This window comes from Zonotrichia albicollis, chromosome 17, assembly GCF_047830755.1.
Source record: "Zonotrichia albicollis isolate bZonAlb1 chromosome 17, bZonAlb1.hap1, whole genome shotgun sequence".
Lineage (NCBI taxonomy): Eukaryota > Metazoa > Chordata > Aves > Passeriformes > Passerellidae > Zonotrichia > Zonotrichia albicollis.
The window spans coordinates 6981883-7006554 of record NC_133835.1 but is presented as its reverse complement, the minus strand read 5'-3'; the positions used below and the strand labels follow the sequence as shown (position 1 = coordinate 7006554).

At 50.4% G+C, this 24672-nt stretch overlaps 2 protein-coding genes across 2 annotated transcripts in view; one reads left to right on the top strand and one right to left on the bottom strand.

The window, feature by feature from the left end:
* Window positions 1-1738: 1738 nt before the first annotated feature.
* On the top strand, window positions 1739-12098 carry KCNK15 (potassium two pore domain channel subfamily K member 15). Its single transcript, XM_005490019.3, has 2 exons — window positions 1739-2115; window positions 5449-12098. Exons 1-2 carry the CDS (start codon window positions 1833-1835, stop codon window positions 6360-6362), a joined length of 1197 nt encoding a protein of 398 aa, XP_005490076.2. The 5' UTR covers window positions 1739-1832; the 3' UTR covers window positions 6363-12098.
* The window catches only part of RIMS4 (regulating synaptic membrane exocytosis 4), a 56061-nt gene continuing 40954 nt past the window's right edge, over window positions 9566-24672 (bottom strand). The window contains exons 3-6 of the mRNA XM_005489999.4: window positions 20204-20316; window positions 19480-19581; window positions 19089-19228; window positions 9566-17240 (exon numbers count right to left, since the gene is read on the bottom strand). Of these exons, the coding sequence (XP_005490056.1) occupies window positions 17022-17240; window positions 19089-19228; window positions 19480-19581; window positions 20204-20316 (574 nt within the window). The 3' untranslated portion in view covers window positions 9566-17021. The remainder of the gene's footprint in view (window positions 17241-19088; window positions 19229-19479; window positions 19582-20203; window positions 20317-24672) is intronic.

Here is a 24672-nt window from a genome sequence, read left to right as displayed (position 1 = left end):
TGTGTCCCTTTGCTGGCCATGGCAATGCTGAGGACAGGGATGGACAGGGCTCTAGGACAGCACTGAGTCACCCCCTCCTTCAGGAGAGCACCCACTGCACCCAGAGCATTTTCAGCAGACACCCAGACATCTGCTTATCTTATTTTTAAACTCCTCAAGTGACAGGGTGCCACAATCTCCCCCACCAGTCTGTTCCAGTGTTTCACTGTCTTCATGGTTAAAAGTTTTTCTTATGTCCATTTCAAACCTTCATTGGTGCAACTAAATCCCAAAGCATCTTCTCCTCTCCAGAGAGAGAAGCAAGATGGATGAAGAGGGATGTAAGCCTTGTTGTTTTTTTCACTTGTGGGTTTTATTCCCAGCCAAAAGAAGAAGAGTTTATTTTCCTGAAAGAGATACTATCGCCTGCAACTCAACACAACTCAGAAGTATCTTTCTATTTTTAAAAGTGAAGTATAGGAGTTACATAAAAGCTATGGTAACCAGGAATGAGAAACAGGGTCTTCAATTTGTGGGCTCTGCCTCCTACCACAGCTAACTACCCTGCTCCTTGGGGCTGACCTGGGCTGTCCACAGCACATCAATGCAGAGAGGCTGAGCTCACTGCCCCCCACACCAGCACAGGCTGGACAGGCCCCACATCCCCTGTGCCTGCAGCCTCTCACCAATGTGCCAAAGAAAGCAGCAGAAACACTGAATCTGTTTTTCTTCCTTTCTGCCCGCTTAAAACAGCACTGGACACAGCAGGCCAGACTCTGCTCTGGTAACCAGCTGGGAAAAGGATGACACAGATAAAGCAGACAGATAACACAAACAAATAACACAGATAACACAGATAGATAATGCAGGTAACACTGACAGATAATGCAGATAACATAGATAACACAGATAGATAACACAGATAACACAGATAAATAACACAGATAACAGATAACACAGATAGATAACATGCACAACACAGCTAACACAGTTAACACAGATAGATAACACAGATAGCACAGATAGATAATACAGGTAACACAGATAGCACAGATAGATAACACAGCACAGATGGATAACACAGATAGATTGCACAGGTAACACAAATGGATTACACAGGTAACACCTCAGTGTTTCTCAGCACTATGGGTGTGAAGCAGCCCAGAGCTGGGCAGAGCAGCAGGAGCCAGGGCTGGCCATGCAGGGGTGATACCCCAGGGATGATAGCACAGGGACGACACCACAGAGTACTTGGCGACAGCCACACAGCCCCAAAGGCCCTTGCTTTCGGGAGGGCAAGCCAAGAGGGTGTAGGCACAAGAAACTCCTCCAGCCTGGGAGCATCCAGGGGCAGCTTCGGGGAACAGGGATGTTATTGCTGTCACTGGCACGAGAATGAACCACGGCCTCGCTAGGGCTCACCTGCAACCGGGCTCTGCCCGGGGCTGCCAGGCTGGGAGGGCTCGGGGCACACCAGAGCCAGCCTAGGTGTGCATGCGTGCCGGAGCCCGCAGGAGCCGATGCCCGGGGCAGGCAGGAGCCAGTGCCGGGGCAGGAGAAGCCGGTGCCCGGAGCAGCAGCAGCCGGTGCCCGGGGCAGGCAGGAGGCGCTGCGCGGTGCCCGGGTTCGGTGCGCGGGGGGCGGTGCGCGGTGCGGGGGTGCGGGTGAGCCGTGCGCGCTCGGTGCGCGGGGGGCGGTGCGCGGTCGCGGGGCTGCGCGGGCGGTGCGCGGTGCCCGGGCTCGGTGAGCGGGGGGCGGTGCGCGGTGCGGGGGTGCGCGGGGGGCGGGCGGGGGGCGGCAGCGGCGGCGGGGCCATGCGGAGCCCGGGCTGAGCGCGGCGGCCGCCCCTCGCCATGAAGCGGCAGAACCTGCGCACGGCCGCGCTCATCCTCTGCATCTTCTCCTACCTGCTGGTGGGCGCCGCGGTCTTCGATGCGCTGGAGTCGGAGGCGGAGAGCGGCCGCAAGCGGCTGCTGGAGCAGAAGCGCGGGGAGCTGCGGAGGAAGTACCGCTTCTCCGCCGACGATTACCGGGAGCTGGAGCGGCTGGTGCTGCAGGCCGAGCCGCACCGCGCCGGCCGCCAGTGGAAGTTCGCCGGCTCCTTCTACTTCGCCATCACGGTCATCACCACCATCGGTGAGTGCGGGCAGCCCGGCCGGCGCGCCCGGCATCCCTGCATGCCTCCATCGCTGAACCTCTGCACCCCGTGTGCCTCCATCCAACCTTCCTGCACCCCGTGTGCTTCCATCGCTGCCTCCCGTGTCCCTCCATCCCCACCCCCCTGCATCCCGTGTCCCTCCATGTCCCCGCGCCCCATCCTTCTCCAGCCCCACGCCTCAGTACCCCGGGAGCTCCAGGGCAGGCTGGGGGGTGCCCGCACGGCAGAGGCAGGTGTCACCCTTGCAAGGCTGGGACATCTCTGACCCTGTGGGACCCCAGTGCCCAGTGGTGGGCAAGGTGACCCACGGGCAGGCTGGGGCCACCCTGTGCTGGGGGTGCTGCTGTGGCTGGGGCTGAAGACACGGCATTGTGCCAGGGAGGCAGCAGCCTGGGGAGCTCCTGCAGGAGCCTTTGGAGCACGAGCTGCCAAAGTTGGCAGCGGTGTGGGAGGGCAGAGGTAGGGGCCGTGTCTGTCCCCTGTGCTGGCTCTAGCCAGTGAGCTGCATGAAGAGCTGGGCAAGAATTGTTGGCTTAAAACTCTGGGTGTTTGGCTGTGTGAGATCTGCTCCACGGAGCCAAGAGAGCCACGAGCCAGTGCCTGCTGCCCTGCCTGCATAGAACCCTGCAGAGACATGGGTGTCAGCCTGGAGGGGAGTGATTGATCCACATTAAACTCCTCTGTAGACTCACTTATCCATACTAGAGCCCAGTGCCTTGGTTTGTCCGCTTCAATTTTGCAAGAGGATGAAACTAAATTGAATGAGGGTTGCCTTAATTGAGGTGAGATTAGCCACAAGGGAGTTGAGCATTGTTTAATGAATCCACTTTGATTAATTCATGCACCCTTGGCATCCCGTGGGGGTAGACAGGGATTCTGTGCTCGTGTCGCTGCCTGTGCTGAAATTTCAGCAGATGTGTTTTGGAGGCAGGAATCTGAGGCCAAATCCTGCCCTGGTACAGCCAGCAGCCCCCTCCTGTTCTCCAGGACAGGACTTCAGCCTTCCCAAAGGGCTTGGGATGGTTGAAATACCTCTGGTAGCTGGGAGCATCATCCCTCAGGACAAGGGTTGGTGGAATGAGCTGCATTGTGTTAGCAGAGGACCAGAGGTGGAAGAGGGACAGGTATCTTGCCTGTGCTCCCATGGGGTGTGGTGTGGGGTTGTGCAGCTGGGAACACACATGGTCAGCAAACCACGGTGGGCTCAGGGCATGGCTCAGGTCAGACCCCAGCAGGAGGGGAAGATGAACAGCTTCAGCAAAAATCCCCATCATCACCTGACAGGTTATAGCTTCATTTACATGATTTTCCTGTTGGCTGTGACAAACAATGGCTGTGCTTATCACACACCCCTGTGATAAATAATTTCAGCCCAGGTGTCGTATTTCTCAAACACTGACATGTTAGATCTCTTTATATTGGGCTGTGCTCCAAATCTCAGTTTTAATGTTGTTGTATCTGTGTTTACTCTTTCTAATTCCCTTTGTCATTTCAAAACCATCAGTCAAACACTCCTTCAATGGTCTCTCAGGGTATAACAATTGTTTTTCCACTTACTGCTCTTGTGGATCATTATCTTTACATCCTCATTGCTGTCATTGTATTATCTTGTAGCCTGGGACCTGGTGATTGCACTCAGTTATTAAGCTTGGATCTGACTGGGAGGTTTTGCCACCACAGTCTCCTGCCTGCTCTCTATTTCATGAAATGTGGCATGAAGGCATTAAATCCATCATTTTTTGTTGTGTGAATTTGTGAACAGAGAGAGCAATTAGAAGCTGGTCCCTTGCTGCCTGCTGGCAGCTCTGAGCACAGCATGGTGAAGGACAATGCAGTCCTCAGCCCCTCAGCCCTGTCCCATGCAGGAGTTTCCTGGAGCAGGAGGTGTGCTCAGGAGCCCAGGATAACATGGTTATCCTCCTCTGGACCTTCCATCAGTGGGTGCAGCACCTTCCCCAAGTATCCTGGAAATCCACGGGCAGCAAGAACTGAGGTGAAGCCAAGCCACCACTTAAAACAAGACTGTGGATAACAAGAGGGTGTTTTCCCCCATGTTCTCCATGCAAAAGTCACACAAATTCCTGCAGAAAGTGAAAATACAAATAGCTGTTTGTGGCAGGCCTGGCAGCAGCGCAGGAAGGAGCTGGCACTGTTCTGCAGGCACTTTCAGAAGGGAAGTTTCAGACCCTGGTAGTTTCCTGTAGAAGCAACTCAAAAGAAAGGCTCAGATGCCTTTGGATGTCTTTGGATGATGTTACTCCCCATGCCACGTGACTCCCTTGCTCTGATTTTGTTACTCATCTCTGAGGTCAGGGGCCACCAATTTCTGCTAAGCTGCTGTAATTGAGGTGGGCACGGAATCACTGGAGCCTGGAACATGCAGTGAATACCTCAGTGTGCCTCACAGTGTAATTGTGTGTGTCCTTGAGTCACTGCTCTGAAACTTGGGCCAAGGTGGAGAAATTAAATCTCAGAAGGCGTTCAAGGAGAACCTTGTTGTCCTGGAGCTCCTTGTCCCCAGGAAAAGGGCTGACAGGGCTGTGGTGGCATAAATGCTCCCTACCCTGCATCTAAACCAGCACAGCCCCTCCTCTGCAACAGGCCAGTGGTGCTTTAGGTCTGAGTCTTAGGGACACTGGAGTAAATCTGGAGTGGGTCTGCAGAGGTCCTTCCAGACTTAGCTGCTCCTGTGGAGACTGTCCCTGTAGTACAGGGGTGCAGGATTGCTCTGGCTCCTGTCCAACAGGCCACACAGCATGTGCTCACAGAGATGAGACTCAAATGTTTGTGACACAGGATGGCTTGGGAGGAGGAGGAGGAGGTGACAGGGGAGGTGGCAATGCCCCTGCAAGGGCAGCTGTGGATGGTCCTGGCTGGGTGTGTTCCTCCCCACAGGGTGATCTGGCGCTGTTGGTCTCAGCATCTTGCACAGCCTCTGTTCCCCCTCGCTGTGGGGTTCAGGTTACCCTGCACACCTGGCACAGCATCCTGGTCCCTGAATTATTCATGAGCTGCAGGAGGCTTGCAGACCCCAGTCCAGCTCTAGGCCTCCTCTTGGCCTCTGTCACACTGGGGGCTATCAGGAGGGTACCTTCTCTCTTTAGGGGTCAAATGAGGTTCTGCCTACACACATGTGCCATTATCCCAAAGGATGGGCATCCCATGGCCCCATTAGCACTGCCTACAGATCTATTATTGAGTTCCATTCTTCCCCCCATTTTTCTACTGCTCCTCTTGGTCACAGGGCAGCCTTGCTGGAAACCCCAGTGAGGGTCTGACGCCACCTTTCTTCTTCCCTGTGTCCTTCACAGGTTATGGGCACGCTGCTCCAGGCACAGACGCTGGCAAAGTCTTCTGCATGTTCTACGCCATCCTGGGCATCCCCCTGACGCTGGTCATGTTCCAGAGCCTGGGGGAGCGCATGAACACCGTCGTGAGGCTGCTGCTCAAGAAGATCAAGAAGTGTCTGGGCATGAGGACAACCCATGTGTCCATGGAGAACATGGTCCTGGTGGGCTTTCTGTCCTGCATGGGCACCCTGTGCATCGGCGCCGCAGCCTTCTCTTATTTCGAGGGCTGGACTTTCTTCCACGCCTACTACTACTGCTTCATCACCTTGACCACTATTGGCTTTGGAGACTTTGTGGCTCTGCAGAAGAACGAGGCTTTGCAGAAGAAGCCCCCGTACGTGGCTTTCAGCTTCATGTACATCCTGGTGGGCCTGACGGTCATTGGCGCCTTCCTCAACCTGGTGGTGCTGCGCTTCCTCACCATGAACTCGGAGGACGAGCGGCGTGATGCCGAGGAGCGAGCCTCGCTCAGGAGAGCCCGCAACAACATCCACCTCAAGCCCAAAGAGGACAGCCGCAGCAGCAACGCCATTTTTCTCCCCGCAGAGGACAGGACGAGCCAGATGAACCTGATCCCGCTGGTGCAGGAGGAGGCTGAGAGGCAGCGGCGGCAGTCGGCCGTGTCTGCGGCCGAGGTGCCATCCTTCTGCACCTGCCTGTGCTACAGGCCCCAGGTGTGCGGCAGCCCGGCGCCCTCCCACCCCGAGACCCTGAGCTGCCACACCAACCCCGTGTACTACAACTCCATTTCCTACAAAATCGACGAGGTGTCCCTGAGCACGCGGGGGCAGACCGGCTCTTCCCCGGGGAGCACTTTGTCCTCCAGCAGCCCCCGCTGCCGGCAGCACCCCCGGCTGCGGAGGAGATCCATCTAGGAGCGTGTGCTGAGCCACACTCAGTGCTCCAGTCTTACTATGCTGATAAATTAAGAACAGAGATGTCAGGTTCTTCTTACTCATTTCTTCTGTTCCTCTCCCTCCCCCCAGCAGGAGCCTCTAAATCCTGTTGGGAAATAATGATTCCTTTTTTGCAAGCACTGAGTGACATTGTTAGTTTTTCTTTGTTTTTTCCTCCCAAGTAGGGAGGAAAATATTTGGGACTGGCAAGAGCCCCCCCCTCACACCCCAATGTGAATTCCTCCCCCTCCCACCACAGTGAGCTGCAGGTTTGCTGTCCCACCTCCCTGCTCCCCAAAGGCTGCATTGCTGCCCTCCCACCCTGCTGAGCCTTGGCTGTGCCTGCTGCCAGCACATGACTCTTGCTCCATGGGCTGGGTTGCATTTGCTGAATGTCAAAAGCAAAGTGTGTGTGAGCAAGCCTTGCAAGGCTGGGGAGTACCAAGTTGTCCCCTGGCCCCAGGTGCGGGTAAGTCAGTGCCACACAATAGGTTTGTGGCTGGTGGGTGGGCAGGGAGAGGTGGGCAGGAGGGAATGGGCTGCAGTCCTGAGCTCAGCACATGGGGACAGCTTCATGGAGGAACTTCACCTCCTGTGAGCAGCCCTCTGGATCTGAGCTCAGGCTTGTGGCTGGCTCAGTGCTTTTGGAAGCTGGAGGCCCATGCACTCACCCACTTGCCCACCAGCACACCTTGTCTCTTACACCTCCCCACCATGGCTAGATCCTCCTGGCTGAAATGGCTGGAGGGACAGTGTGCCCCATTCCCAGGGGAAGCTGAACTCCTCCAGTCCAGCCCAGCCCAGCCCCAGGTCCCCTCCATGCTGAGCCCAGACTGTACTGAGGGCAGCCCCAGGGAGAGCCTTCTGAACTACAGTCACCTGCAAACAGCTTGGTCCTAAGCAGATTTTTTTTTCTTAGCTAAAATCACCCCTTCATTCCTTCCCCACCTTTCCTCCAGCTGGCAGCCCAACAGCTGTGCTGGCTCCTCACTCCTCCCAGTCCCTGTGAGCCCATGGGTTTGTGCTTGCTGCTGCTGGGGTTATCTGAGGTGGGGGTGTCCCATCTCCTCGTTCATCCCCGTGTGGGATGTGGTACCTGCACAGCCACACCTGGGCAGCTCTTTCCAGCTGGTGTGACCCCAGCGTGGCCTTTGTCCATCCTGTCTCATCTGCATGAAAGCAGGGCTCTGACAGTGGTAGGAGCTCTATTGATTTTTTTTTTCTCCAATAATGGACATTTTAACTCTCAGTTCTATTTAAAATACCCTCTGAGGGGGTTTTTGTGGAGAGATAGCCCCTTTTCCTGGTGGGGAAAGCATGCAGAATTGCCAGCATTGTAAAGGTCTCAGGGCAAGCTTTGCTCTCTCCTCCTTTTGTTCTGGGTGGCAGCTTAATAAAAGGTGAATCCATCAGGTGGTGCTTGATTATTTGTCACAAGGACGAGCAAAGGGATGTGTCCAAGCCCCAAACTCCAAATCCCTGTGGGCACTCAGGCAGAGAGCAGGATGCAGGTGCTGCTGGGCTGCCACCAGGGGCTGGTTTGTGACACTTTCACCTGGGTGCTCCCAGGCCCTTTGGGTGGGTGACATTCCAGGGGCTGCAAGGTCCAACCACTGCCTCATTTGCAGCAGTGGGGCAGAACTGCTCCAGTTGGGTGAGCCTTGGATTAAAGAGAAAGGGGCAGGAGGGGGGAACAAAGCAGGCTGTGAGTGTGGAAAACAGGCTTAAAAATGAGGTTTTCATTGGCTTCTCAGCTCCTCAGTGCGTCAGTTCACACTGCTCCCACCAGCTCAGCCCTTTTGTTCCCATGTTCCATCTCCCCCACCCTCCCCACAGATTTCAGCCCAAGGTTTGGCTGTTGCTGTGCTGCCCTTTGCCATCAGAGCTGAGCAGATGGAAATCTCTCCCTCTTTCCACGCTCAGCCGTGTACATCCTCCCAGTGGCCACCTCTCACCCTCATCCGCCATTGTGGAAAGAAGCAGGTTCTTGATTCCTGCTCAAGTCACCTGCGTGGTATTGCCTTGGTGAGATCCACCTCTGGTGGAGCTGAAGCAGGAGAAAACCTGACCCCAGAGGCTGAGCCAGCCTTGCACTCTCCCTCTGGATCCAGCAGGGCACTGCCCAAGCTCAGTGGCTCCGTGGTTGTGTCCCAGAGCCCACGATGCAGCCAAGCAGAGGCAGCAGGGCTGGCGGTGTGACCTCCACAGCCTGGAGGGCAGTGCTGGTGGTGAGGTGACAGCAGCTGCTGTAGCTGCTGCTCCCATGTGGCCTGAGCTTCCAGGCAGCACTGCCTGGCTGCTCAGTGACAGCCTGAGCCCCATCCTGCTTGGGAAGCTGGGGGTGGTCTGAAGATGGGAGATGCTGGGCTGCCCCCTGACACTCTAGAGAAACCCCCCCCTCCTCCTCCTCTTCCATCACTGCTCCCCCAGGGGCTGTAGCTGGGGCAGGTGGGAAGCTGCCCCTTGGTCTCACCCTGGTGACCTGCAGAGGGATTTGGAGGCATGACAAACACCTTTTAAGAAATCCTTAGTGAACAATGGCTTTGTGATCCCTCATTCCCACAGGACAAGGACTTGCAGTAGCTGCCCAGAGAATGGTGCCTATTGTCAGCACCACCACCTCCTCCACAGACCCCTCCAGCAGCATCCCCCAAACAATTCCCACTTAAGGGCTCACAGCTCCAGGTCATCCAGGCACAGCTGCATACCCAGTAACATCTGAGGGTCTCCTTCCCTGGGGTCCCCAGGCTCCCCTACACCCACTCTGGGTGTTCTCAACAGCCTGGGCCAGGGGTGGCTTTTTTCTGCCAACAGTCTTCACTTCCAGGGTTTCAAAATCACCCTGGAATGGCCAGGGCTGACCATGACGGTCATGGAAAGAAAACAGCAGGAGCTTTAGACTGGGGTGGTGAGCAGAGCACAAGTGGGAGCAAGCTTAGCTCTGTGCCCTGGAGATGCCCAAGGCCAAAGTGGCTCAGGGAAATGCAGGTTTGAAGCTGGGGCTGATTGAGGGAGCCAGGGTGACAGCCCTTCCACAGAGCACTGGACACACCAGGCTGAGCTGCTCTCATTCCCTACAGGCACAAGGAGAAGGAAGGGTCCAGCTGAAATCCCAGGTTGAAGATAACAGTGGTGACAAGAGAGAGGGCAGACACACTCCACAGAAAACCTCCAACACACCATAGGAAAAAAAAAGGTTTTATTATCACCATTATCAACGTTTTCATTAGCTTAACACTGAATTGTAAATCACTTATTCATTACATATTGTCTGAATAAAACCTACAGACAGGAAAAAAGTATAGCAGAATCCTCTCCTGACTACAGACGAGTGGCCAGTGTCCCACCTTCCACCCAAGGCAGCCCAGGCACCTCCAAGCCACCTGGGCAAGCAGGCTGCCAGCTCCATTGCCTGTGCTCCCTCTGGCTCCACAGAGATTACACCCCACCAAATGATGTTAAAAACCTCCAGAAAGTTTTGGAGAGGGTTGCAGAGGCCAAAAAGAGCAGATCTCAGCTGCCCCCACTCCTAGGGAAAAGCAAGAGGAGTGTTGCAGTGTGCCTGCAAAGTCACTGGGTTTTGTGGAGGAGTAATGAAGTAAAAAGGCTGAACCTGTGAAAGCAGATTTCCCTGCAGTGGCCAGGCCCTGGCAGTGGGGTAGGGGCAGGGATGGGCTGGGGATGGCTGATCCATCCCCGAGCAGAGGCCAGCTCTGCCACACCGGGGGGGATGGATGTGTCAGTGCAGGGATGTGTGGGCAGCCTCAGCCCCCTCGGGCTGGAATAAGGCCTCGTGTCCAGAGGGCAGTGGGGACCCATGGAGGGAGCAGAGGGCGGTGGGGAAAGCAAAGGGAAGGTGGAGGAAAGCTCGCTGGGAGCTCCCTTCTCCCAGCCCTGTCCTCTCCTGGCTGTCAGGGATGGCACACCCTGCCTGCCTGGGCTGCCCAGCCCTGCAGAGGCACCCTGGCTCCTTCCAAGGATGGGAAAGGGAGCAGTTTGAATACACAGGCAGGACATGGGCATCCCTGGTGGGTGGCAGGCCATGGCAGTGCTGCGTGAGGGGGTCTCAGGGAGGCACTGCATCCCCAGGATGCCCTTTCACCATGCAGGGAGCAGGAGGAAGACAATCCCAGTGTGGTGAGGCTAGGGGAACATGCCTTAAGATTCACCCTCCAAACCTCACTTTCCCTGGCTCCAAAGCTAAAACCAGCTCCAGGTCAAGAAGATGGAATCACCAAAGAAGAGACCAGCGTGCAAGCACTGGGTCAGAAGCAACACCTCAAAGAAAAAAACTGCTGAAGGATTTGAAGCTCCAGGCTGGCATTTAGTGAGACCTGGAGTCCCCATGGGCAGATATCCTAACATTTGGTGCCCAAGCAACCACAAAAACCAGCTCTTGCAGAGCTTGTGGGATGGCTTCAGCAAGGTGTGCCTCAGTCATTCTCTTGGTTGGTTCTGCTGCCGCCATGGCTCAGTGAGTGGAGCTCACAGGTGCCTGGGCTCAGTGTGTGCCCACAGGGCCTCTCTGCCAGGCACAGCCCTTCCCTGCCCCTGCACAGGGGGCTCAGCTCGTGTAACACACCCAGAGCAAATGCCAAGGCTGGACCTGGCCAAGCTGGACTGCTTTGGTTGCCATTTTAGCCACTGGAAAGTCACAAAGGGAAAGTCCTGGGGTCACTGCCTCAGTTTGCTGGTGCTCTGGAAAGGGCTGGTGCAAGGTCCTTCTGTTTCAGCCACTAAAGTGCAAAGAACCAAATGCTACAAAGAAACTCTCCCCAGTTCCTCTCCTCCACCAGGATAAAAGCAGCTACCACGGGCAAGGGAGGGCAGAGGGTGCCTGTACTGTGGGAAGAGTGGAGGTTCCCAGGGTGAGTGTGATGCTGCTGTTCTGGGTGAGCAGCTGGGGATGGATCTGAGGCTGCCTGGTGGTGACTGGGACGTGGCCACTGAGCAGAGGAGTCTGGCAGTGAGAGCTGAAGCCACATTCTGAGAACACCTAATCCCTTGCAAACTCCCTGTAGAATCACCGTGTTCACAGACACACACCCTGGCAGGTGTGCACTGGGGTAAACACAAAAAGCCTTTCACTGATCATCCTCTTTTCACTGATCATTCTCTTTTCACTGATCATTCTCTTTTCCAAATGCTTGGCTCAAATCTGGCAGCTGCAATTTCATTTCAGATGCTCCCTCCAGGTGACAATAGGCCCTGGACTCCTCTACTGATGGCACTTTGCATTCACACACATCTCTCTCTGTCTCTTCAAAGCATTTCACAAAAAACAGGAATTCTTCCAGCATTCCTTGGGGCTCCCAGCAGCATTGGGACCTGCTGCCTGCACAGCCAGCAGCCTGACAATCTTGAGAACAACATGGACACTTGTCCTGTGGGAAATGCTGGGAGGAATCCACAGGCAATGGACTGGGATGCTGTTTTGAAGCTCTTTTATTCTATCACTGAATCAATTATGGAGCTGACTTAAAATCCAGTATCCTGATCCTGCCACTTTAGAAAAATCAGAGAGCCCAGCACTAGCAAATTTCTGAAGCAAGGCACAGAACAACCTGTGCCTGTTTTACACCTTGGTCCCCCTGATCCCCTACAAAGGTGCAACCTCTCTGCCTTGGGTGGAATTTTCTAACAAAATGGACAAATACCACCTATGAAATGGACAAAATAACCCACAGAGCCTTCAAAGAAGAGCAGCCCAACCTGCTGCTCTGAAAAAAACCCTCCCTTTAGCCTGCCCCAGGTATCTTGAGGAAAATAGGCAGCTGTCAGGCAGAACTCAAGTGGCCCCAGAGTGCAAAGGCTTTTTTGCTTTATCAGGGCTACAATGGCAGTGGGATCCATTCTCGTCAAGTTACAAATACTAGATAGCCTAAGAAAAACAGGAGATTGAAACAGTCATGAAGTTTATACTGAAACTATTTTTTACCTCTGTAGTATGAAGTCACCTACAGCTGTTTCTTTCTTCACCTAAGAGAGATCTCATGTCGATGGGCACAGACACTCACAGAGAATCTATAGAATGAATATATCTCGCAGGGCAACAGCCCCGTCTTTGTTTTTTTACAATCAAAGTTAATATGGATCTTTTTCAAAAGTGATGTTGTTCCGATTGAAGACAATTATAAACTGTATCAACAATATGTACTACAGCCTGCAAGTCACAATCTGTGCACACCCAATGGAATATATTATTGCTTGGTAGCCTATTAGACTTTGTTTATAAAAAGATTTTTATACAGAGTACAGGATTATGACAAAACTAGCTAAGTAGTTCTCATCTTGAAAATACAACATCTATTCTTTCAACAAAGTAGCTGAGAGTTAATGAACAATAACAAATATTTACTAATAATTTTATGGCCAGTTTGAACAGAATTTCTTATAGGACTCTTTTCTGGTGTTTATTTACATATGCCTCTTTTCTTTTGGAAAAAAGTTGATAAAATATAACAAGGAACATAGAAATCAAAAGAATGAGTAAACTTCATACCAAGAACATCAAACAGTTTTGAAAACACTAAATTATGTCACCTGTTAAAAAACATACATATCATTTTGTCTTTAAAGAAAAATATTTTTCCTGTTTTAAAATATTACCAACAGCATGTAATAAACTAACTTAAAATGAGTTTCATAAAAAAGTTGTCTTGCTGTCTAAACATTACTAAACATGCCTAGGTTGAGATTCTGTTAACTGCCTCAACATCTTAAAAACAGCTCCTTTACAGGAACTTGTGATATTCATACTCCAGAAGACCTGCAAATTTAGAACAGTACAATGATAAAGGATCTGGTAGCTAGGAACAATAAATATATATTCTCACTCAAAGCAGATAATTCTGCAGTGTCCTTTGAAACAATCCATGGCCAAGAAATGCTGGCCCTGACCCTGCCCACAGTGCCTGCAGTGCAAAGGGATGCTCCAGCAGCCCCAGCTGCAGGATGAGGACCCATGGATGGAATTGCAGAGTGAGGACCTTGGCCATCCCAGCTGTGTTGGGGCAAAGGGAAAGAAACACCAGGAGACTGGGAAAAATATCACGTTTTGTTTTCCTGAACAAACCAGGACCATGGTCACGGCTGCTTTTTGCTCAGAGCACAAAGAGGACAAAGCCACATGCAAGGCTGCTCTCCCTGTGTGCAGGGGATTCCCGCTGGGGAGAGATCATTCTGCTCTCAGCATCAAGATTTCTTTGTTTTCCACAATGCAGGTAACATTTAGGGATTGGCTCTCCATGGGTTTTTTGGCCAGCAGTGCTCCCATTACCTTTACAATGTAGCAGTTCATGCACAAGGAACAGAGAATCACCCCTGAGTTGGGCAGGTATTTATCTCTCCTCAGTCTCATCCCTCATAATCACTCACCAACCAAAAATACTGTGACACCTTTTTGTTCTTTTATTTAAGTCTCCTGCTCTTCCTCTCTCCCTCCCTGGCTGTAACCAACAGCAAGACTCAGGCACAGGAAAAGACTCAGCCAGGAATTGCAAAGGGGACAAAAATTCAGTTTTCAGCTGCTCATCACTATGGCAAAACGCTGCTTTATACACGACCACACTGGTAATCCCAACTCTCACACCACATCACCTTAGACAGAAACTGGGCAGCCAAATTTTTTGGGGAAAAGTGGGTTAGGCTTTATAAAAATAGGCTATTCCAAGCCTGAGACTTGTCTTGGATGCTACACTGGGAGTCTTCAACCGATGGGCAACTTGCAGAGTTCTTTTTTAACTACAATATCCCATGGCCAGTGCAGGAATTGAGTATGAATTTGTGAAGTGAAGCAAGAATTTAACTGCAGGGTACCATGGAACGCCCCCAGCCTCACTGTGTGTCCTGTGGGCTCTTGCAGAAGGGCTCCTTGAGTCTGCTTTGTGAAGGAAGCACTTGCCAGTCCATGTGACTGTGCTGTGCTTGGCAGCCAGGGACTGCAGGGCTCACTTACTGGGGAGAAACAGGACTTGGAGAGAGTCAAACAAAAGCACTGGACCACAATCAACCACGTAAAAAATGCAGAAGAAAATCGCATGGAGCAGACTGTGAAACTGCCTCCAAATGGCAGAATTGGAGATGTTAACAAAAATAACACAACTAGAACCATAACTTCTTTATTTCACCCTGACAGTGACCCTTCAGCATGATTAAAACCAGACGGAAGATAGTCCTCGGTGTAAGGAGTCCTGTGGTAACTAAACTGATCATCACTGAGCCTGCAGAGCTCTCAGAGGGGCAGGAAACAGAGACAAGCTGCATCTGCCAGGCACACAGGAACTGAGCTTTTCGACAGACAGTCGTTAAACAAAGTTTTCTGGGGAAATATTTTTGGCATTTATAGTCTCCTACTCCCCATTAAAAACTGCAAAAATGCTGCATTCGTCTTACTGGGCACAGGAAACTCAGGATTAACTTAGCTCTTACTGGTAGATAATGTCCAAACTCAGTACCAATACAAAGCTTTTGGCATAACTTAAAGACAGAAGCCCTGTTGCCAGGTCTGGTGTGTACCTGGAGCTCCCCACAGTCCTTTTAAAGTCATAGTTATTAAAAGATCCAGTGCTATAAACCACTAAATCTACCTAATCTATTCTAGTTCATACACATATTGTACAATATTGCCTAGTACTCACTACATACCAAGAGGAAAAGATGCTGACTTGAATTACAGTAAATGTGCTTCTTTTTTAAAAATAAAAATAAAAGAGAGAGCGCCACAACATAGTTTGACCAGCATGCAACAAACTTTCTTCAGCTAATATATAGAAATTGTCTAATACATTAGAAAAAATAATTAGTGAGAGGCCAGAGACATATTTAATCAAGGAAATTAAGAGATTTATCTGAAATGTTGAGGCTTTTGCCACTGAAGACTCAAAAAATTAGTCATTCTATGTCCCTTGTCCTCCTTCCCTCTCCTTTATATTATATATTTTTTTACAGATTATTGTAAGGCCTATATAATTTTTGCATCTATCCTGTAATTTATCTCAAAATAATTTAAAATGCCATAGACAAGCTAGGACCAAAAGCAACTGCTTTTACCATCCACTCAACACTCATGCTTTTACTCTAAAAAAGCTGAGGTCCACATGCAGAAATAAATGCTCTATGACAGGCCAAGAATCTGCTCATTCCTACATGGGACACGGGACCTTCACTTTTAAACCACAAAGCAAAACATCTCTAAAAGTTTATTCTGGGACAGCAGTCATCAAATCCTCATTCAGGAACTAAGACAAAACCTAGCCAAAACAGAGCTATCAACAGAAAATCTTGGGAGATTCTCTGTGATTCTGGATAATTTAATTGTCTGAAGGATCCAGAGCACTTCCTCCAGCACATGGCTCTGCTGGCAGCAGCTGCCACAGCTCAGCAAATGTGCTTTACTCATTCCATGAACAGAACACACGTGCTGTGACCACTGTGCCATCACATTCCTCACTCTCACCATTCCTCTCTGTACTTTGGGGATCACATCTCCTCTTGCAGGACACTTGTCAATGCCTGTGTAGTGCCAGGACTGCCTAAAGCTCCTCTCTCTCCACAGGGAAGGTTGTGGGCTCTCCAGCACCTTTATCTCAGATGGCAAACTGAGATTCTGTTCTTGGGCACCCCCAGAACCCCCCATTTCCATTCCCATGGCAGAATAAAACAAACAGTCCTGTTTCAGGTCTGGGAAGGAAGGGCAGCATCTCCAGCAGATATGTACCAGTACCAAGGAGATGAAGGAAAAAGGCAGGAGATAGAAGACATCATGACTGAAAGATGCACAGCAACAAGTAAGGGAGTCAGCAAACTGCAGAATGTCTTATCTGACAATACAAAACACCTCAAGCTGCAAGTGTGACGTTCAGCTCCCACTTCTAGTGTTTTGGGGTTTTTTTGTGAGCAAAATTGTGGTTAATTAGCCTGCTAAACTCGAACTCTGTTTCAACTGTCTGCTCTAAGTGGGTGCTACTTGTTCTCCCACCAAGTATGCTTCATCAGCAGTGTTAGACACGTAATGCAGTAAAGACACTTGCTGGTAATTTGGCACAGTTTGAAAACACAGCAACGACAGTGTTACAGCTAACATGACTCAGTGACAGGGAACTGATTCTAAAGAAAGAGTTGCAGGCTTTTTTCTTCTTCTTCCTCTCAGAAAGAAAGACATTATAAAAAGACCTAATGCTTCCTCTTAAACTTTCCGTTCCTGCTCCTTTTTAGGCCAGATGATGACCTCAAAATTTTTCAGGTACTTTCTTGTGAAAGAATTCATATTAGAAATTTCTAACACGCACAGCTAAGAGAAATCAATTCCCTACTCCCCCCAAATTCTTTCGAATGCTGCAACTTTCCAGGGTTAATATTGATCTGAAACAAGGGTCCAAGAATGACAGCGAGAGAAGTGAAACAAGAGGTGTATGTCTAATTTGACAACTAGGACTCATGCCCCATGGCACCTCCTCCTCGGACGGAGAGGGCACAGTGCCCTCCCCCTCGTCTTCTGTCTAAGGTCACTGGGTTATCCTCCTCTTCCAGCTCCACAAGAACTGATTGAACATGCATTGCGCTTGAGGTCAGAGTTCCAGCAAACAAAACCTTGACAGCATGTTTAAAAAACAAAAGCAGTTCCCCCTTCCTTACTCACTAAGACCTGTCACAGCAGGGTCCCACTGTGCTCTCCAGGGAAAGCTGGGAGGACTGGCGCAGGAGCGGGCCCGTGGTGGGATCTACCATCGAGGAGGTTGGGAAGAGCTTGTACCAGCCGATTGCTAAAGTTGACAAATCCAGTTCTTCCAGGAGAACCCTGGCCACTCCCATGAAGTGCTTGCGCTCCATGCGTCCATAGTTTCCCCAGACTATCACCTTGGGGACAAGAAGGGGGAGCACAGTTAATCCTCCAAGTTTCACACTTCCTTGGGAAGCACAAGTCTGACCAATCCTTCTACCCATCCAACTTTCTGGAGCTTTGCTACAGCCTGAGAAAACCAGAAATATTTACTCTATCAACAGGCAACATGAAGCCCTGCTGATGATATTACTATTTTATTTTAAGCATGTTTACAAATCCTAATGTTATGGGATTTTTTTTTCTCCCATGGAGCAGAGGTGAATGTGAATGTGGACAAGACACCATTCTGCTGGGCAGGGGCAGCACCTGCACAAAGTCTCCTCAGGGCTGCAGTCCAACACCTGCAGGTAAAATCTGGTCCTGCCATATAACAGGCCTTGGACACCAAAAGGTGGCCAGGAGGATAAGGGCAGGAGGAGCTCCTGATCTGGAAAGATAAACCAAAAAAAAAAAAGGTGGGCAACAACTTGGGCCAAAAGCCAACAGTTTGAGGAGAAGAGCATGTTTTAACTTTGCACACGGAGCTCGTGCCACGAGGCAGATGGAGATGAGGCATGGCCACTCACCTGGAGAAGGGCAGGAGCCAGGGACACAACACGAGTGGCACACGTGAGCAACATGCAGGGCAAGCAGGACAGACGGCCCAGAACGGCTCACGGACACAGGGGAAGGGCAATGACAGAGCTGGCAGAGGAGCAGGGAAAGCTGAGTCACACTTACGACACGATGGAGACCAGTGGGTGGAAGAACAAATGCAGTGAGGGTCATGGGCTTAGGCATGCTGGAGGTCTGGCCAGGTGGCCCTGTCGTGACAAAGGTGACGACTGACTGCAGAGTGAGTCCGTGCTCTGAGGAGGAGAGGATGAGTAGGATGGGTTATGATGACAATTAGTGATCTCTGGATAATCCTGACAGCTTCTTTCCCTAAGCTCCTAACAGCCACAACACTACAGTTTTCTGTAAAATGAGGTAGGAGAGACAATGAATGTCAATCAAAATCCAAAAGTTCACATCTCAGCAGGAGATGGAGCAAGGCACTGCACAAAGAGGGTTTGGTGACATGTCCATTAGCAAAAAAAGCCAAGCTCCTCAATTTATTCTTGGAGTAAGTGCCTTTCCTGGCAGCAAGGCAGCAGGTAAGGAAACCCAGGAAAGGCAAGAGTAGACCAAGCCAGGTCCCACTCCATTTCAGTCATAAATGTGCAGTTTTGTTGCATCAGGGGAAAATGCTTCTAATCAAGGCAAATGAGGTAGAAATCACAGAAGAAAAGGGTCCAGCAGGTTAGCTGGCAATTTAGACACCAGTGGATGTAAAGAATAGAAACTCAAGGATTAATTACATTAGTATTACAAACAGATTTTAGCCAGGCTTTATTGGATGGAAATTATTTTTATAAGATTTAACAATGCAAATCACTCTTTGCTCTGGAAACATAGGTACAGAATTGAAAATATGAGTATGGCAGAAAACACATGGCAGTAACAGAAGAGACAGAAAAAGGTAGGATATGTAACTGGGTGATGGCAAAGCAAAGTGCCCTGAATGTGTATAAGCATAGAAGGCAACCCATGCTGCAAGATCATTTTAGCATCCTAACTGGGTGGGAAAAAAAGAATTGAAAAAATTAAAAATCAATAATTTCCTGGTAGGCAGTTCCTGGCAAGGTGTCAAATAATCATCAGCTTGAGTATGAAGAAAGAGGGATTCCTCTCCCTTTGTTAAGTTCATACTGAGTGCATTTGGTTCGATGCAAACTTTGGCTTTGTCTCATCTATGTTAATTAACCAGCATGACAGGACTCAGTACCTTCCATGAGAGGTGGGAAAGAGAGGGGGGCAGACCTGAGACTTGCTCATCTTACCTGTAATACTTTGCCCTGGGGACTCTCAGCAAACAGCAACACCTGATTGTACAAAGGGTCCAGTGACTTGCGAGCCACTTTTGTCTTCTTTTTCGCAATGCACACGCCATTCTCTAGCAGGTAAGCCTTGATGTAAGCAGCTGGAACAAAAAACATGGTCAAATATGAAGAAAATCTTCATGCTCACTTTAGAAAAGACAGTGTGGCATGTCTCAGGTGTTTCTAAAGAAGGCAGTTACAGAAGGGAAAAGATTTGCCCAAGCAGCTTTGTTTTCAGTACCACACACAGGCTCCTTAGTCCTGCCAAGCAAAAATTCAAATTTTCCCAGTTCACAAGCATTGTGGGAGGCTGGGGCTCAGGGAGGTGCTGTAGGAGATCAAAACATCCTACCTGGCAGTGTTTTGGAGCCGGGTTTTGGTGTCAGTCCTCGAGCCTGAATGATATCCACTTCAAGCTGTCCATTTCGCTCTTGCAAGCCAATTTCCACATCCCCTAAACCAAAACGTCAAAATATATAGAAGACTTTCAAAATAATAGTCTTTGGTTACAAAAATCTTTAAAAAACAATCTTCATGTCCCTCCTGCACATGTCTGTGCCTGATTTCCTCCTGTATTACTCTGGAGCAGCTCCACAGTGATTCCAGGCCACATTTTCTACAGCAAACTTCACTGGGAGCCCTCTAAAACGGCTTTGGTGGCTCTGCCTCTTACTCTTTGTGGCAGCAAGCTTCTCATCTCTCCAAAACGGAAGAACCTAGGACTGCAAGCTGCTTTGGAAAATGCAATTATGGTGGACCATAGCAAAATTCTTACAGAGCCTGATGGGCCTTAGAGAAAGAAAAACCCCACAAGATGCATTTTCAGGATTTTAGCTGCATTTTACTCAGTCTGTGCCTTTCAGAGCTGAGGGAGAAAAGCATAAAGCTGCTGCTCTCCTCCTAATGCCACATTTGCTGCAGTCAGCAAAACCTTTCAGCCAAGCTCGCTCGATTTAACAGAGAAATGGAGCAGGACAGTGTTAGACCAGCAGATGCTGGACACATTATTAGGTGGCTTGTAGGAGCTGTCTGCTCAGGGCTCAGTTAAAGCCACCCAACTCCTCTGTGTTCCTTACCCATCGAGGTGGTGGCCAAGGTCTGACGGCCAACAAACTGTGCAGGGCCCATGCTCCCCAGGAAGTCACTAAACTGCCCAGCAGATGCCAGATGGACTCCACTGAAATTCAAGCTGCAAGAGAAAATTATTTTGGCTAGTGGTTAATCTGCATTTTAAAGCAACTCAGTAACTAAAGAACCAGATTTATCTTCGAAATGAATGACGCCTATAGAGACTTTTTTTTGAGCAAAACTCAATGGTTTCCACACAGTTTAGTTAGATGGAATGTATTTAAAATCTCTTTCCTTGTCCAAAAACCCCAATAAAGGCTGCAGTCACCAGCTGGTCAATATTTGTTTAGTTATAACTAATTGTCTCTAAGGAAAATCTCTGCTATCTCAGGCTCATATGTGGCTGCCACCTCTCCAGGTAACAGATTGCTAGAATAGCTTATAGGAGGTCTCTTGGTAGCCATTCCTTCCCAATCCTCATTTCTGCAGAGGAAATAATCCATCTAGAGCAGCAGTTAAAAGTGAGATGAGCAGGGCAAGCATCAATCCCCTTGGGACTTAATTCCCCATCCATTTATCACACATACAGAGCAATACATCTCCTTTTGGATTAGAGGGTCTCATTTCCTCCTGCTCAACACCAGAAGCATCCACCCTGTCCACACTGTGGTTTTCATATCTGCTTCCATAACTGTAGCCACAAAGAGGATCTGAATACGGGTGGCAATAGGGTAACATCCTCAAACACCAGCAGTGTCTCTGCCACAGCCACCACAGCAAAACAAAAGCTGTTGGGAGGACAGAGCCTCCAAAACTCATCTCCAGGCACTGAGGCTGGCCCATGGCAAGCTACAGGTGCTGGTCACTGCACTGGGACATGTGTGTAGCAACACAAAAGAGTCAAACTCAGTGGTACACTGATACAAATGAAGATTTACCCAGCTGTACCCTGATTCACGCAGCTGTTTCGGAGGTTGTAGAAGAACTTGCTGCAAATGGTAAGGAGGAGGCTTGAGGCCAGCATTTGACACCTACATTTGTCCCACAGGCATCTGCCAAGCCATGACACAGCTGCTGAGCCACGTCAGGAGCTGTGTGCTGGGATACCCACGCTGCCGTGCCGGGCGCCGCTCTCTGCCTGCTGCGTGCCAAAGCCAGGCACAATGACAAACCTCCTCCACTTCTCCAAACTTCCCTGAATGGGGGCAATTAGCCAGGGAGTGATGTAGCCCCCGTCCCCCAAACCCCTTTCTCACAATGGAGCTGTGAGGAGGCTGCAGGTTGGGTACAAGTGACGGCAGAGAGGAGCTCTGCCTGCGGGGTGGGCAGGCTCTCACACAGCTGAGTCAGCCACAAAGCCTTGGTGATGCCCCCCTGCTAGCCAGTTACATTTAAAAGACATTAAAAAGAAAAGGAATTCTTTTCCAACCCCATTCAAGCAGCAGTGTGTTAATTTCAGGTTGGGATTTCAGCTATTTGCAGACCTGCTCTCAGCCCCATGGGAATATTTATTTATTCTGACAGGGAAGGAGGATGCCAGCACACACACCTCAGCAGCTCACCACTCGTGGGGACTGAAGAGGACATGTCACTAGCGTGGGTTCATGGGGTGGCTTTGCTCCCTGTGACAGGGGCACTGCCTTAAATGGCCCAACTTTTCCACTGAATACTGCACCTCCCCTCTACACTGACCTGGCTCTTTGAGAAACCTGGTTATTGCTGCTGGGCAGGCAGAGCTGCTGAGCCATCAGCATGGAAAAACCTGCCCTTGAGCTCTTCACGAATGTCACCTTTGTGCAAAGGGATGAGGGAGTCTCAGCATCCTGGGTGACAGGCTTGGGAGGGGCTCTGCTTGGGTGTATTTTCCTCTGTTCAGTGTTTCTTTCACCCTGCATCCACTGTTTGCACCAACACTCCAGGTGATATTTTGAGATACAGCAGAAACAGCAGCATTTATTTGGCATTTCTCTCAGTTTCCTGTGTCACCAACTCCTTACCAGCACAAGGTGCATCCCCAATGTCCAGGGCCACACTCTGCTCCCTGTGGGCGCACAATTCCTGCCCCACCACCCACCTGGCATCTGTCAGCCCCCCATGGCAGCCATCCCTGGGACCAGGGCAGAGCTGCTGATTTGTGGCTCCCCAGGATAAACTGCGCACACAGAGAGAGAGAGAGAGAGCCCCAGGGCTGGAAGATCTGCAGGGACATGGCATGGGGGAAGCAGAGAAGAGGGAGCCCAGAGCCAGACAGGCTTTATCAGGCTCGTGATTTGCCCATACAAGGAGGGAAGAAGTGAGTTCTGTGCACATGAGGACCAGTGAGACTCCGTGACCCTGCTGGCTCAGGCATTTTGGGCTGCACACAGACAGTCAAAAAAGGATGAAAACTAGTGCCTAGAGAACTCAAAATAGTGCAGGAAAAAGGGAGATCTGACAGACAAAGACGTAAGATGCAGCACAAGATGAATGGACTATCAGGCAGAAGGTAAATGTTTTCTTTATTCTCTTCAACTCATGGAAGACAAATGGGCCAAACTCGGGTCTCTCTGCTGCCCTGGGGAGTGTGTGACCTGAACCAGCATGTAAATAACAATCTGGCAAGACAACTCATGGCTGTTCAGGGAAATGTTCACTGCTGTGCTCAGAACAGATGCTTGGGCTAATTAGCAAGATGCTGAGGACCCGGACAGAGGAGGGGAAGCCCAGGACTGAGTGAAGCTGAGGGCTATGAGAGTTCACAGTACACCCAGAACCAGGTCGTGGAGCAATTCCTCTCTAGGGGGAACTCAGCCATGTTACTGCAGAGGACACACAAAGGTGGGAGAAGACCATCCACAGAAACCCCTCTGGCCCCTGAACACTCAGAACAATTCAATAAACCATTTCCTGGTACCTGCCAGGGAGAATCACATCAAAGGCTGATGCCAAGCACTATTCCTGTGTGAGAGGAGGCACCTGTGCTCCCACACCAGCCCATCCCTCCTCTGCTCTAGCAGATGTCCCTGCCCATGGCAGCAGGGCTGGAACCAGATGATATTTAAGGTCCCTTCCAAGCTTTTATGTGATGCTAACTACAAATGCTGCTAGCAAAGGCTCTGCCCAGCAGCTGGGGCAGCTCAGGAAAAAGCAAAAACATTTGCTAACAGAGCAGCTGATGCTGCAGCCTGCATTGATGATATAGAGGAAAAAAGCAGCAGAGTATGAAGGACAGTGTTAAAAAGCACAAGAACAAGGACTGTTGGGGTAAAGGTGAACCAATGGCAACTGGAAGTGCTTACAGCAAAGCAAAGGCTGCTGTTACCCTCCATAAATTCAGGAGTCAGAGAGCTCTGGATGACCTTGAAATGATGAATGCTCTGCAGTGCAATCCACAGCAAGAGGGCAGGACAGTGCTGCAGGGCCACCCAGGCTGGGCCACCAGCACAGAGCCTTGCAAGGAGGGCAGTGGAGCTGCTGCTTGAATGGAGCTGCTGATCCCAAGGGAATGGCAAAGCTCACTTAAAAACACAGGCCAAGGTCAAGACTCAATCAGTCTGGATAACAGCCCTAGTTAATGGGTTTACTAGCACTATAAGAAACTCAGTATTAAATTAGACAGTTAATGTTCCCCACTGTTGTTACATTTGACTGGGAAGGGAAGACATAGGAATTACTTCTATAATAGATTATGCCATTAGCTGGTGGAACTGGCTGCTATGTTGCACAGAGGCTGACCTTTTGCAGTCCTGCTTTATTAGACACTAGAAGCAGCAGCTCTAAATCTTGGCTTTGACCAATTCCTGGACATATATTTGGGTATTGCCAATAACCCTGGAATGGAAACAATTTCTGTCTGGAAAAATCATAAGCTATCTCCAAGAAAGCTACTGCTTCTCCCTTGAGGGGAGAGGGAAGGGGAAAATAAAACGGCAGACATTTAGTATGAATGTGGATTAAACCCAGCAAGAAAGATTTAGCAGAATAGACTAAATTTCAGATGCTCAAATTCAGCTTGGTGAGCTGTCTGTCAAACGCTCAGAGAAGCTGGGATGGTGAGGGGGACATGTATGGTGAGATTGCTGGGACAGGCTCTCCCCATTCCCTCACTTGTTTTTCCTGCAGTTAAAGCAGGGAGGGAAAGAGCTCCAGGGAGCACTGTGACTTCTTTTAACTCCTTAAATGCAGCCCTGATGCTCCCAAGAGCCCTTCCCTGCCACTCTGGAACATGCTGCAGGCTCAGCAGGCTTTTCCTGCCTGCCCTTTGCATGTACCAAGCTGTTCTGACCTGCCCTTGATGCAGAAACCAGCTCTCCAGATGAACCAGCACACGCTGGATGTGCTGGAGACAGGCTCCTGAAGGGATCTGCCGCAGGTGACAGTGGTGTCTCCACCCTGGGTGACAGCCAGCAGACGTTTCACACACACTAGAGCAATCCTGGAAAGCTCTGTCCCTCCCATTGCCCAACACGTCTGTCCCTTAAGGGGAACAATCACTACA

Coding starts and splice junctions, on each gene's coding strand:
- KCNK15 (XM_005490019.3), top strand. CDS start 1,833: ATGAAGCGGCAGAACCTGCGCACGGCCGCGCTCATCCTCTGCATCTTC. Junction 2,116..5,448: donor CACGGTCATCACCACCATCG/GTGAGTGCGGGC, acceptor TGTCCTTCACAG/GTTATGGGCACGCTGCTCCA.